Source organism: Delphinus delphis, chromosome 11 (genome assembly GCF_949987515.2).
Source record: "Delphinus delphis chromosome 11, mDelDel1.2, whole genome shotgun sequence".
NCBI lineage: Eukaryota > Metazoa > Chordata > Mammalia > Artiodactyla > Delphinidae > Delphinus > Delphinus delphis.
The window spans coordinates 14884204-14898786 of record NC_082693.1 but is presented as its reverse complement, the minus strand read 5'-3'; the positions used below and the strand labels follow the sequence as shown (position 1 = coordinate 14898786).

At 36.0% G+C, this 14583-nt stretch overlaps 1 protein-coding gene across 5 annotated transcripts in view; it reads right to left on the bottom strand.

Annotated features, from left to right (window-relative positions):
- Window positions 1-14583, bottom strand: part of PIK3C2G (phosphatidylinositol-4-phosphate 3-kinase catalytic subunit type 2 gamma) — a 373466-nt gene that overhangs the window by 235259 nt on the left and 123624 nt on the right. For all 5 annotated transcript variants that reach the window (XM_069541180.1, XM_060024362.1, XM_060024360.1 and 2 more), the window contains 2 exons: window positions 13981-14095; window positions 5741-5871 (listed from right to left, as the gene is read on the bottom strand). In XM_069541180.1, coding sequence (XP_069397281.1) covers window positions 5741-5871; window positions 13981-14095 — 246 coding nt within the window. The remainder of the gene's footprint in view (window positions 1-5740; window positions 5872-13980; window positions 14096-14583) is intronic.

The window sequence follows — 14583 nt, the reverse complement described above, 5'->3', positions numbered from 1 at the left end:
AGTACCAAGGAGGGGAATGAGTTGGTTGTATGTCACATTTTTGTTTAACTTTTGAAGAAACTGTCAAACTATTCTCTGAAGTAGTTGTAATATTTCACATTATCATGTGTAGGGTATGATAGAACCAACTGTACAGCATTCTTGCCCACACTTGATTTTTGCCCATTTAAAAATATTATCCGGGCTTCCCTGCTGGCGCAGTGGTTGAGAGTCCGCCTGCTGATGCAGGGGACACGGGTTCGTGCCCCGGTCCGGGAAGATCCCACATGCCGCGGAGATGGCCGCTGAGACTGCACGTCCGGAGCCTGTGCTCCGCAACGGGAGAGGCCACAACAGTGAGAGGCCCGCGTACCGCAAAAAAAAAAAAAAAATTATCCAAGTCTTCAGAGTGTAATTAAAAGCATACTGATCATTTGAAAAGAAATTATACATTCTAACGGGTGTATAATTGTATCTTTATCACTAATTTGGGGAGGACTAGAACAGTCATCTTAACAAAAGGGGTTATTTTAATCAATGACATGATATATCCTTCCATTTACTGAGATTTTCTTTAATTTCTCTTAGCAAAGTTTTGTACTTTTTAATGTAGAGATGTTGATATTGTAAATAGAATTTTGAAAAATAAAATTTATTTTCTATTTTTTACTGGAATACAATTGCATTTTGCACATTAACCTCAAATGCTATGATCTTACATAATCACTCATATGAAAATAGAGTAAGTTTTATTTCTTTCTTTCCAACTTCTATACATTTAACACTTATTTATCTTGCCATAGTGCACTGGCTAGGATTTCTAGTACAACACTGAAGAGGAATATTTAGACAAATATCTTTGCTTTGTTCCCAGTTCAGGGGGAAAGCACTCATTCTTGCACCACTTAATACGAGGTTAACTCTAGATTTTTCCATAGATCTAGATTCAACTCAGGAGTTGAAGTCTGAGGAAGTTCCATTCTACTCCTTGTTTTGTGAGTTTTTATCATGAATGGGTGTTGAATTTTGTCAAATTTTTTTTCCAAATATTTCAAGATGGTATGATTTTCCTTGTATATCTTTTTCCATTCTTTTAACTATAATCAAGCTGAATTCTTATTTTAAAATATATGCCTGTAAACAGCATAAAGTTGGATATTACTTTTGTAATGTAGGCTAACAATTTCTGCCTTTTAATTGGGGTTTTTATTAATTTATATTTAACAGAATATTGACATGATTGGGCTTAAATCAACCATATTGTTATTAATTTTTTTGTCCAAACTATTTCTCCTTTTCTCCTGCTTTCTTTTGGATTTTTTTAAATTTAATTTTTGTCATCTTTTTGACTTTTAAATGTACTCTTAAAATTTGGGGGGTGTGCTTTCTTTCAAGATTATAATATTCTTTTTTAGCATATCACAGCCAACCACAATTAATGTTACACTACCTTATGTATAAGAATCTTAGAAAACTATGCTTTTATTTTTCTATTTCTCATTCTTATTGTAGTTGTTACACATTTTACTTTCATATATTGCAAACCCAGCTGTATATTGTGATTTTTGTTTAAACAATTATTTTTTTTAATAAATTAATAAATGTGTAAAAAATGTGTGTTTTTATTATCTACCTATTTTCCCTTTGTGGTGCTTTTCATTTATTCTTGTAGATTTGAGTGTCCATCTACTTACCACTTCTTTTAGCATGAAATATTTTCTTTAAGATTTCTTATAGTACAGATGAGCTTATAACTAACTCAGCTGTGCTTAGTTGAAAATGTTTTAATTTTGCCTTAATTTTTGAAATGTAATTTTACTGGTTATAGAATTTTAAGTTGATGTATTTTCTTTTCCCCTTTCAAAATGCAAGATAATGTTATAATGTCTTTTGGCTTCCATTGCTTCTAATGAGAAATCCTCAGTTAATGAGTAATCTGCTGAATTATAGTTGTTCCCATGGATGCAATTTGTTGATTTTCTCTAATGTGTTAGAAAAAAATGTATCTTTATCTTTAGTTTTCAGAAATTTGACTATAATGTGCTAAGGTGGTGTGTGTGTGTGCACATGCACACATGCTTGGGATTTGCTAAGCTTCTTATATCTGTGGGTTGATTTTTTTTTTAAATCAAACTTGTAAAATTTTGGCTATTATTTCTTTCAGTTTTTTTTTTTTTTTTTAACTTCAATCCCTCTCTTCTCTCCTGTGTGTCCAATACACACATATTATATTACCTGATATTGCCCCACAGGTCACAAGGCTCTATCACTATTTTCAGGTTTTGTTCTTTCTGTACTTCAACATGGATAATTTCTATGGCCCATTCTTCAAGATCACTGTTCTTTTTTTCTTCATTATGCAATCTATTAAGCTTTTCCAGTGATTTTTAAAAAAATTTAGATATTGTTTTTCAGTTCCTAAATTTCCATTTTTCTACTGAGACTTCATTTGTTCACTCATACATATCTTTTTGTTTAAATCCATAAAAGTCTTTATAATAGTTGTAAAATATTTGGATCTGTTTCTGTAAACTGCTTTGCCCCATCTTGGACTATGGTTATATATTCCTAACTCTTCCTATGTCTAGCAATTATTGATTGTACACTAAACCTTTAAAATTCTGCATTTTGCTATCTTTTGAGTGTTGAATGTTTCAATTTTTTTAGTAGTCTGTTTAATTACTAGCAGAGCAGCTTGATCCTTTTGAGGCTTGTTTTTACGATTTGTTAGGCTAGACCAAGTATACTCCTTAATCTTGGGCTAGAGCACACTTACTCCTAATATGCATCTTTCTGATTTCTTTATTGAATGCTGGGGTGTGGTGATCTTTCTCTATTATTACTAGTCAGAATTTCTATGTCTCCCAGCATTGGGCAACCTCTAGAATCTACATTTATTTCACATCTCCCTGTAGCAGTTCTTTAGCAATCCCTACGAAATCTCTATCTGCTCAAGAGTAGCTTAGTACTCAGCTAAATATATAAGGGGACACCAATACATATTTCTGTAGCTCCTAACCTGTACATCTTCCTTTTCTCTACTATTATGCTCTGTAAATTCCAGCTGCCTCAGCATCAATAAACTCCGATCTCTGTCTTTTTTTTTTTTTTTTTTTTTTAAATCTCAGCAAGACCTGCATGTTCTTCTTTAATTATACCTCCCAGATCTATGGTACAGAAAATGCCTCTGGGCTGAAAGTCACTTTATTCATGCGTTCACCTTAAGGCCTGTCTGTTCAATTTCTGAGAGCAGTTGTTTCATATGTATTTTTCTTGTGTCATATTTCTTTAATTCAGGAGGATTAGTCTAGTAATAGGTAATCTTCATGGCTAGAAGTGGAAGCATAATTTCTTTCATACCAAATTATTTTATACCTTATGTTCCAGGATTTTCTTTATATCTGACATATTCTTTTAGCTGTCATCAAGAAGGTGTTTTTCTTATTTTTACAAATATTATAGGTACATTTTCATTGAATTTCATTGAGTCTGAACTTTATGACTGATTACATTTGATCAATTTGAAAGAAGGAATAATTAAGTCACCAACTAAATGATAAAATGTGGTATTTTGAAAATGAATTTAATCTGTTTCTAACACAAGTTTTATCACATTGAAGGCTGGTCTCCATCTGTTTTCACAGTCCAGAATGAAATTGTACTCTACTGAGCACTGATAATTGTATTTGAGTGGGTGAAACAGAGGAAAATGTTACTTATTTTATAGTATAAGTTATTCTCTTAAATAGAAACTGAAGTATAAAACCAGTTAGAAATCACTGGGGTTAATTTAAAAACACAAACCTTTAATATTTAAAGGCAGTTACTGTGCTTATTATTTGTTGGTTTTGATATTTTTTGTTTGAATATTTTAAAATTTCAAAGTATAGTATCTTTTTATATATTAAAAATCTCTCATTACAAATATATTAGCCTCTGATATGTGACACACTTGTTAAATGCAAGGTTTTATATTTTTGATTAAGGAGTATAAAAAGACGCTTCACCTAGTTAAGATGACAATAGTCTAGTATAAGAGTCTTTAAACATTTTCAATCCTTAAGGTAATTTTTACACCAAATTCTATGCAAAGGAACTTTATTCATTATAACATTTATTTTACACATATTATTTATCAGGCACAGTGTAGAACACTGGAAATGTAGTGATAAACAAGACAGATAGGATCCTTGTTCTCTCAGTTCTTACAAGCTAATAAGAAAAAAACACATTAATAAACAAGATGATAATAGATTCTGCTAAGTGTGATAACATAAAAGGTAATAAGATAGATTGCAAAGAGAGTAAAACTCCATTAGGTAGGGTGATCAAAGAAGGGCTCTTTGAGAAGATCACAATTAAGTGAAGACCTATAGGGTGAGATGATTCAGTCATGTGAAGAACTAGGAAGGAGTATTTCATGTAGAGGAAACACCAAATAAGAAGGCCTTGAGATGGGAGAGGGAATATAGCACATGTGAAGTATGTGAAGCAAACTGATGTCACTGGCTTGAAGTGAATGAGGAAAAGAGTAAGACAAGTTGAAATTAGAGATCAGGGGAGTAACAAGATTACCCAAAATGGAATGCTTGATCACATTCAACACCTCAGTCTGGACGGTCTCAAACTTATTCCTCCTCTAGAAAATGACTCTAACATCTGCCCAGTTCATCAATTCAAAAACCTTAGATTCTCCATTGACTTAACTTGATTCTTTGGTTTTTTAATTGACTTAACTCCTATTTACTAATAATCATGAAGTCATGTCTTCTCAACTTCCAAATATGCTTCAAATCTAGCCATTATTCCCAGTGTCCACTGCCATCTCCCTAGTTCTAGTGACCACGACCTCCTGACTAAAATATTACATAAGCTACTCTGCTGTACTGCTTGCTTCCACTTACTTCCTCTCCAATCCATTCTTCAACTTGTAGTCAAAAGAATCACTCAAAACGATTATTCAGATCACATGACTACCCCATTCAAAACCTTTAAATAATTTCTTATTCTTGGAATAAAATGCTTTATTATGTTATATATGTATATCACCACAAATATATGTATATCACCACAAATATATCACACACACACACACACACACACACACACACACACACACACACACAGAGTTGCTTTCTTAGTTTTATGCTTTTTCCATGTTAGTAATGAGCACCATAAGCTGTGGCTTAGATATTACCAAATATTAAAGTCAAATAGTAATTACAAAGAGAGAATTAGTATTCTCTTATAATTCTTCCTGGTCTTTTTTTTTTCCCCAGAGAATTTCTGTTTGACAAAATTTAAGTATTCCTTAGTTACTAATTTAGTGCTATTAAAACATGATCTATTTCTGTTCTTTTTTAATCTGCCATTATAATTAAATTTTGCATTTTCCTGTTTAGTAGGACATTTTCCTGTCCTACTTGAAGGACTGAGCAATGTTTTATCACTGTTAAATGCTGATCTGTATCAGTCTCTGCTTTGTTGTTTTGAACTGAATGATCTCCAATCCTTTTATTTTTCCTTTGACCAAACAAAGTTACTAAATGCCCCAAGGGGAAAAAAAATCTTTAAAAAACCATGAAAAATTACTAATTTATTTCCTAAACATCAGTTGATCATCCAACAGGCATGATTTTAGGAAATGAAAGGAGTTACGTGGGAAAGAAGGCTCACTCTTGAAAGATATGAGTGCTTCTAGTATGACTGCTGGTATCATGAACAGCAGGCAAAATTCCCTCCCAAGAACTGGGTCACTTACAGTAAGGGAGACTGTTTCTGTGAAAGTCTGGCAATATGTTTTAAACATTCTTTTGGTGGTTCTTCAAGATCACTTCTATTCTCTTCAGAATCAAGTTTCATATATTCCCACTCAGTAGATGGAAAATCAATCTGAAATAAATAAAATGGTTTGCCATGTATCAAACACCTGAAAAATGCATTTTTAATGTAATGATTTCTATCTTAGATTTATAGAAACTAAAGTAAAATAAATACTCTATATTTTCTGTGGTTTTTATTATTTAAAAATAATTTTAAAAGAATCATTACAGTTTGGACTTGGTGTTTAAATATACATGATATTTGGCAAATCCTCAATTATTTATATAAATGGTATATAAATTAGTAGACTGTAACATTATCTTAGAAAAAATGAGAAAAATAATAACATATGAGCTTTTCATACAGTTAAATGTTACATTTTTGTTTAGTGCTGAAATTACATCCTTTCCAATTTTCATTACTAAAATGTCTTTCTATTATTAAATGATGAAAATTATAGATGGTAATTATACTTTTTTCATATAATCACTTGATAAAATAAAAAGAGTTACTTTATGTTGGTCTCTACTATCTGAAATCTGTGAACCACTCTGTGGACATGATAGTGAAATCTTCTCTGGTAAAGATCTGTTTCACGAGTATAAAACCAAATAGAATATTTTTGCTGTGGCTCTATAGTTCAGCTTTATAGACAGAGCTAGAATGCAGGCCTTCTTTTTTCCTGGCTCAACATGCTTTCCACTAAACCATGTTTAAGTGATAATTTGATTCTAGTAAATAAAATAATAGTTAACAAAAAAATACAGTTTCCAAGTATGTAAATGAGCTAAATATTTTACTGCCCAAAATATTTGCTTAGGAGTATCATATATTATTTTTCATTTTCATATTAGAAAATCTAAAGAATTTATTTTTCTCTGCTGAACTACCTTAGGTTGTTATCTCAGAGAAAATGGAAGAGTATTATAAGGTAGAGTGTGAGATGCAGTTTAATCTATTTGGGCTCTTATTTGAAAAAGTCAGCAATTTTATTCTGTAACCTTTGCAATTTGTTGCAAAATTTGTTTTTCGTATAAATTTGTTATAATTATCAGTTACTATTCCAACATGAAAAAAGAACTAACAGAAGTGCTAAACCAAAGCAATATTATAGTAAATTTTGCCTCTTGACAGAAAGAGTAATCTTGATGCCTTGGAGAGAAGTGCCTGCAGTATTAGCATGTTACACTTTACTCTTTATGTATCCAAATGTTTTAAACACATAAAACAAAAATACTAGAAATAGTATTTAATGAGCTAATTCAATTTTATGTTGGTCCTAAGTAAAGGCAGGGTAGATGAGAAACTAAAGGTAATAGATGAGAATACAGTAGTAGATGAGAATACAGAAGCTCCCTGTGAACAATCCATAATAAATTCTTTGATATATTTCAATTATGAAAATTTTTTTTCATTTCTGATACATGAATGAGGTCCTATACAAACTGCATATCTTCATATATTATGAAGGCAAACAGTTACTGATTCTTGAGCCACTTATAGAAAAAATTAGGATTTTCCCCAATTGTTTCTTGTTCTAATTTTTCACAAAAGAGAAAATCACCCAAAGTATGTGTTAACGTATTTGCCCAAGAACTCTTTTTTTTTTTAACATCTTTATTGGAGTATAATTGTTTTACAATGGTGTGTTACTTTCTGCTTTATAACAAAGTGAATCAGCTATACATATACATATATCCCCATATATACTCCCTATTGCATCTCCCTGCCATCTTCCCTATCCTATCCCTCTAGGTGGTCACAAATCACTGAGCTGATCCCCCTGTGCTATGTGGCTGCTTCCCACTAGCTATCTATTTTACATTTGGCATGACTCTTTTTGAATTATGGTTTTCTCAGGGTATATGCCCAGGAGTGGGATTGCTGGGTCGTATGGTAGTTCTATTTTTAGTTTTTTAAGGAAACTCCATACTGTTCACCATAGTGGCTGCATCAATTTACATTCCCACCAACAGTGCAAGAGGGTTCCCTTTTCTCCACACCCTCTCCAGCATTTATTGTTTATAGATTTTTTGATGATGGCCATTCTGACTGGTGGGAGGTGACACCTCATTGTAGTTTTTTTTTTTTTGGGTATGCGGGCCTCTCACTGTTGTGGCCCCTCCGCGGGTTGTGTAGGCCTCCTGTTGGAGGGGAGTGGTGCTTGTGTTCTGATGGATAAGGCTGGATCTTGTGTTTCTGGTGGGCAGGACCACATACAGTGGTGTGTTTTGGGGTGTCTGTGACCTTATTATGATTTTAGGCAGCCTCTCTGCTAGTGGATGGGGTTGTGCTCCTGTCTTGCTAGTTGTTTGGGGTGTTCATCACTGTAGCTTGCTGGTCGTTGAGTGGAGCTGGGTCTTAGCGTTGAGATGGAGATCTCGCTGTTTGATATTAAGTGGAGCGCAGAGGTCTCTGGTGGACCAGTGTCCTGAACTTGGCTCTCACACCTAGAGGCACAGGCTTGACACCTAGCCAGAGCACCAAGACCCTGTCAGTCACACGGCTTGTTGTCCAAGCGACTAGAGTAGAAATGAGGTGGTAAGTGAAAAAGCAAAATGGCTTCTGCTAGCCCCACAGAGACTGCGACGGCTGTAGCGGGGCTGTGCCGCCACAGCTTGCAGTCCGCGGAGCAGTTGGAGTCACGAAGGCTTCCTGTGAGTCTGTTTGGGCCGCCCGGGTTGCCCGGGTTGCCTGCGTCATGGCTGCCAGTGCCACTCTGAGCACTCTGTTCGGCTGGCTTTCTGTTTTGCCGTGCGGCCGCTGCGTGCAGCTCGGGCTCATGGCTCCTCCTGCCCTGACAGTTTGCCAACTGCTGCCCTAGAATTCTTTTGAGTACTATGCATTATGGAGGAGGAAAAGGTAAACATTAACAATTAAAATAGGGTACAATATGTATATAGCACCTCAAAGCTGTGTTTCAAGTTATTAATGGCAAACATGTGACACTTCTCCTTCTGTGGTCATGAGCCAGTAAGTCTGGCCTTGGCCTCAGTCTTTTTTTTTAATGGAATGCTCCAGGAGCATTCTTTTAATGTGTGCACTGCATGTGCCATGACACCTATTTGTCAAGTGTTGAAGATATACTCCTATTTTCAAGCAAAAACAATTATGAGGCTCTTTCTTCTGGGGTACAGGCAAATACTCAGACTCAGTCATCCAAACTTCTAATTCATACCTCCTTAAACATTTGAATATTAGCTTCTTGTGTTCCACTTATCCATCTTACTTTACTTCCTCCCTCATCCTTTTCCACTTACACTTGGCCACCACGGTTTCTACTATGACTTCATGTCTTGGAATTCCTTGAAGGAGCTGCTGTGAATGTCCCTAGTGTCCATGATCCACAACCATGCCAATAAGGTGTCCATGGGCTTGCTCAGACCCCCATGATTCTTTCAGTTTGTTCAAAGAAATGCAGCCTGACTGTAGATGTAGTTTGGATATTATAAGGCACACAAATATTGGACCATAAGTTCTATGCAGTTCAAGGGAGGGAAGGATGCCTACTAACTAGATGGCAATTGCTGTGAGTCTCAAGGAAGGAGCTGTAAAAGAGGGACCCATATAGTGGTTCAGTAGTGAAGAGAAAAGAACCTATGCTACATTAGCGCACAAACTGTACTGTGGTCTAAGGACCAGGTACCAATAATAAGACTGTTGCCTCCCCATGACATTGCTGATAATTAAGGATAAGCAGGTAATGAAATGCTAGGTAAAGGAAAATACTTTGCATGAATGAGGAGGTAAGAACTATGGTTTAAAGAGAAGGACTGCTCACACAAGAAGAAAAACTGAACATAGTGGTATCTATCAGAATTCCAACAAGCGGACCAAAGTGCTAAGTTTAGAAATATCTGTAGGTTTGATTATTGTAGCGATCAGAGGTATGGACACATATCAGTAATTTACAAATACTGTATTCCTGGTGCTATGCTAGATTCTGGGGATAAAACACTGTCAATGTCCTCAAAAATCAAGAAGTCAATGGGAAAGAAGTTCTTGAGAAAGAAATATAATGTAAATGTGTTGATAAAAATCTTATTGGCTATTATGTGAATATAGAGGAAGGGCACTTAACCCTGCTTGGAGTGGAAAGAGAGGAGGGGGTAAGAGAGAGATCCCTAGAGAAGGGTCCATGGATCCTAAAAGGTGAATAACAATTACAGACACTAAGCCTGAGAGATGGGCAGTAGATGGTGAAGGGAAGACGGTAGATACATTGCAGGCAGGGAATAGTATTCATAAATGCACATAAGGTAAAAGCAGGACAATGCATGTCAGAAACTATAACTCTTTCAGTGTTGCTGGAGCAACACTGTCAGTCAAGGAGTGGCAAGGGAAACAGTGGAGGGGGCTACGTTGTATTGCTCATCCTTAATTCTCTAGGTAGCGCTGAGTTCTTGAAGAGTATAAATGGGAGAGTGGCAGGTTCAGATTTACATTTTAGAAGGATCACACTTGTGGATTTTGCATTAGAGAATAACAAAACTAAAGCCAAGAAAAAAAACATCTAAACCGTTGTAACCTAGGAGGGAACTGTTGAACTAGGGCAGATGAGGTGGGGAATTGTGAGGACAGACATGAGGAACACATGGAGATATGTTGGCAAAATATAGTGTGGACTGAATATGAGTAGCAAGAAAGAAGGAGACAAGTGAAACAGCTCAGTGTATCTGGGGGCATGAACAGACATAAATAATTCAGGGAGTGAAAGCATTCTGAGAGGATGGTGAGCTCAGTTTGGGATGTGTTGTCTTTGAAGCTGTCTACAGAATATCCAGGTGAGAAGCTAGGCAGGCACGTGCTTATATTTGTCTGAAGCTTGTGGTGTAAAGGAGTCTGAACTAAAGATACAGACTTAGAAGTGAACCTGCAAGATACTATAAATAAAACCTTAGGAATGAATGAGACCCAGTTATTCCACTGCTGGGTATACACCCAAGATAAATGAAAACATATGTTCACACACAAATTTGTATATGAATGTTCATAGCAGCACTATTCTTAATAGCCAAAAGGTGGAAACAATCTAAATGCATATCAACTAATAAGTGGATAAAGTGTGGTATAGCTATATAATGTAATATTATTCAACAATAAAAAAGAAATAAGTACTGATATATGCTACAAAGTGGATGAATTTTGAAACATTATGCTAAGTAAAAGAATCTAGCCACAAAAGAACACACATTGTATGATTCCATTTATATGAAATGGGCAGAATAGGTGAATCTACAGAGACAGAAAGTACATTAGTAGTTGCTTAGAGTTGGGACTAGGAAGTGATAGCTAAAAGTTATGAGATTTCTTTATAAAAATGAAAATGCTCTAAAGTTGACGTTGGTGAGATTAGTTGCACACATCTGTGAAAATACTAGAAAACACTGAATTGCACACTTTAAATGGGAGGATTGTACGGTATGTGAAGTATATCTCAATAAAGCTTTAATGAAATTCTCTCAGGGAGAATATATCTACCGAGAATAGCAAAGGGCAGCAGATGGAATCCCTGAGAACTGGCAACAGTGGGGACTAGCAGAAGAAGAGGAGTCCGGAAAGAAGACAGAGAAAGAATAACCAGAGAGAGTGTGAAGAGAAACCTAGGCCAGAAACAGAGGGGAAGAGTGTTCTGTAATGGGGAAGAGACAGTGCCAAAAATTGCAGAGAGAGCGCTAGTATGAAGAGGAACGAGAACAAGCACTGGATTTGGCAACTAGAAATTAGCGGGTTGCCTGACAATAGTTCAGTGTGGTGAGGACAAATAAACCAAAATATAGTGAATTTAGACATGAATGAGAAGATGAGTAAGTAGAGAAACATGAAACAAAACAAGAGCAACATTAACTAAAACAGCTCTGTTCTTAGGGCTTAAATTATGAGTCACTCTACTAGATTGTATACAGAGAGAGGGAGGAAGTTGAGGGAGGTACAGGCTGATGGAATCATATAACAATTTGTCTCCATGTCTGAACTCAGATCTACTTCACTCTATCCACTGCTTCCAATCAGCAGCACAGCATGAAAAAAACAAGACTGACTTGAAGGAATCAAGTTCTGTAACATATATCCCTTATCATACTGTGGTGGCAACAGTGTGGCAGTAATTGTCCATCTAATATAGACAGTCAGCAAAGTACAGACCTGAAAGAAGTTGGACAGGCATAGTACTGTACAGTTCTTTCATTGCACGCAGGTGAAAATATAAGGTTAAATGACTTGTTCACAGTCATAAAGTTTACTATTAAAGAGCTAAGACTAGACTCCAGATTTCCTAACTCTCAGCCTGACATCTTTCCCTTGAGACCCACCCTGACTCCTTAACAACACTGGTGGCAGAACTTGCTTCTAATTTCCTTACCATCTCATAATCTTTAGGTTGAAAATTCTGCTCTAAATTTAGGTGTGTGTAATTAGAGTGGTGCTGGTTATTAAGGCTTTTAACTTTAATACCTTAGTAACTCCTATTTTATTTTGTATATTTCATCATCAAGTAAAAACATCTGAGACATTTCCCTCTATGTCTATACCATTTGAAATTATTTTGTAAAAGCAGATAATTTAATGTTTTTGCATACTGTTGAATTATTTCCATGCCCTCTCTCCTTTTTTTGTAAGATAAATTCTGTCATGGCTCCAGGTCTCTGCTTTGAAATCTATGCTGCTGTCGAATGCTCGAAACTTCGCTTCAGATTCCACTTCCAAGACCTGTGTTCCTAAAGCAGCTGTTCCCTTCATCTGAGAAGAATCAAGGCGGGTCTCATCTGATAGTCTCCCTTACATCCTCCACCCCACCACTGCTGCTAAAGGCCCAGATACTCATAAATTCATATCCACAAAGCTCTGGCAGTGGTCAGACTTGGAAGATTTTGGTTAAGCTCAGGTGGTTTGGATCTGGCAAGAAATAGTCTGATAAGAAATGCACTCATCCTCTCAAAGAAAGTAGCTATCCTGTTACGAGGAAACATCTGCTAATCAGTAAGCCATCAATGCTGAGTGTCAGGATGTTGTGCCGAGATCCACCCTGAACAACCACTCTTTTTTATCATCATGTCCATGGATTCGAAGTGGATCTTTGGCTACTGTCTGGTGGCGGGGGGGACATCCTCCATCCTTCAGAGTGAAAGCCACATTTTTATTAGTGTTATTTTTCTTTACCGTTTTTTAACATCTTGCTGTCCATTTTGCTAAACTTTGTCCCTCACACCCCTCAACCCAAACCTGGCAATTTTACATACCTCCGGACTGCACTAGTTCCCTCTAGTGTAGTGATCCTCACTGAAGGCAAATTTACCCCTAGAGATCATCTAACAATATTTCGAGGCATTTTTGATTGTCAGAACTGGGGAAGTGCTACTGGCACCTAGTGGGTAAAAGTCAAGGATGCTGCCAAGTATCCTACAATGCACAGGACAGTCCCCACAACAAACTTATCCTGGCTAAAATGTCAATAGTACTGAGGTTGAAAAATCCTGTTCTACAGAATGCTGCCCAGTTTTCCCGATGGAGATGGAAAGTCCATATTCCCTGCATTGCCATGTATGGGAGCGTCCATGCTTCAGGTATCTGATGAATCTTGTCACTTATAATCACGAAAAAATGAGGAAAGTGAGAAAAAAATTCTCTGAGTACAAAGGACCAAAGCCTGGAATCATTAACCACCTTTCATTCATGATTACAAATAGCAGAAAGTAGAGAGCCTTTAAGGAAAAAGAAAGGATTTTTGTTTGCAGTTTCTCCCCCACTATCCAGGTAATTGCTAGTCATTTAGGAAACACACAACAAAAGAAATTTTAAGGAAACATGACACAATGAAGAGGCAGGTGTGAATAAGGTACCAAGTTAATAATATATACTAATGACTGTTTTTAGACAAAGGAAAGAAAAATGAATACGTATAATGAGTAGATTCATGGCAGCACTCCATCCCTCTCCTTCATGATTGTGTTTGACACAGAAAGGCTTGAAATTGCTATTATGTAAGCTGAGAGAAAAGTGCTTTGAGAATACTGAATGCAAAATAAAAGCAATAGAGATTTTACAAATCCCAGAAGGCTGGAGAAAGAGAAGACTATTAAAATGTGTGATCCTGGAAGAAAATGTTTCTGTAATTGACGACAAGCTACTTATCAACCAACACTTGCTGTGTGTACTTTAATCTCATAGCCTGACACTTACCTGCAGGGTCACTGGGGATGGCTGACTTATATCCCACACTCCTGGAGCTATCAGTTCTTTGGGAGGCTCACTCTGTAATGTTGTGCTGAATAACATAGACCTGAGAATTGATTTGCTGCAAAAGACAACACATACGGACAGGCAGAAGTCACTTCAAAAGGGAAGCTATTATTATCTATAAATTTCTTTTGGAGTATAAACATAATCAGCTATTTCAGTAGCTTCATTCAGTAGCTAGAAGATAAATACAATATTCCTCAAGCCTAGGTACTGATTAGTGGTTCATTTCTAATATACTGTAGGCATGGCTATGTCCATAGACACCTACATTTATTTTCCACCTAAGAAAATTATTTCTACAATGGTTTCTAACAGGTAGCATTTACTCTTAATTTCCAACAATGTTGATTACAAGATGGGACCAGGAATCTCAAATTTATATTCTTAGAGTTATGACTCCCTTAAATCAATAAAGATGTTAACTCTTTTTTTTTTTTACATCTTTATTGGCGTATAATTGCTTTACAATGGTGTGTTAGTTTCTGCTTTATAACAAAGTGAATCAGTTATACATATACATATATCCCCATATCTCTTCCCTCT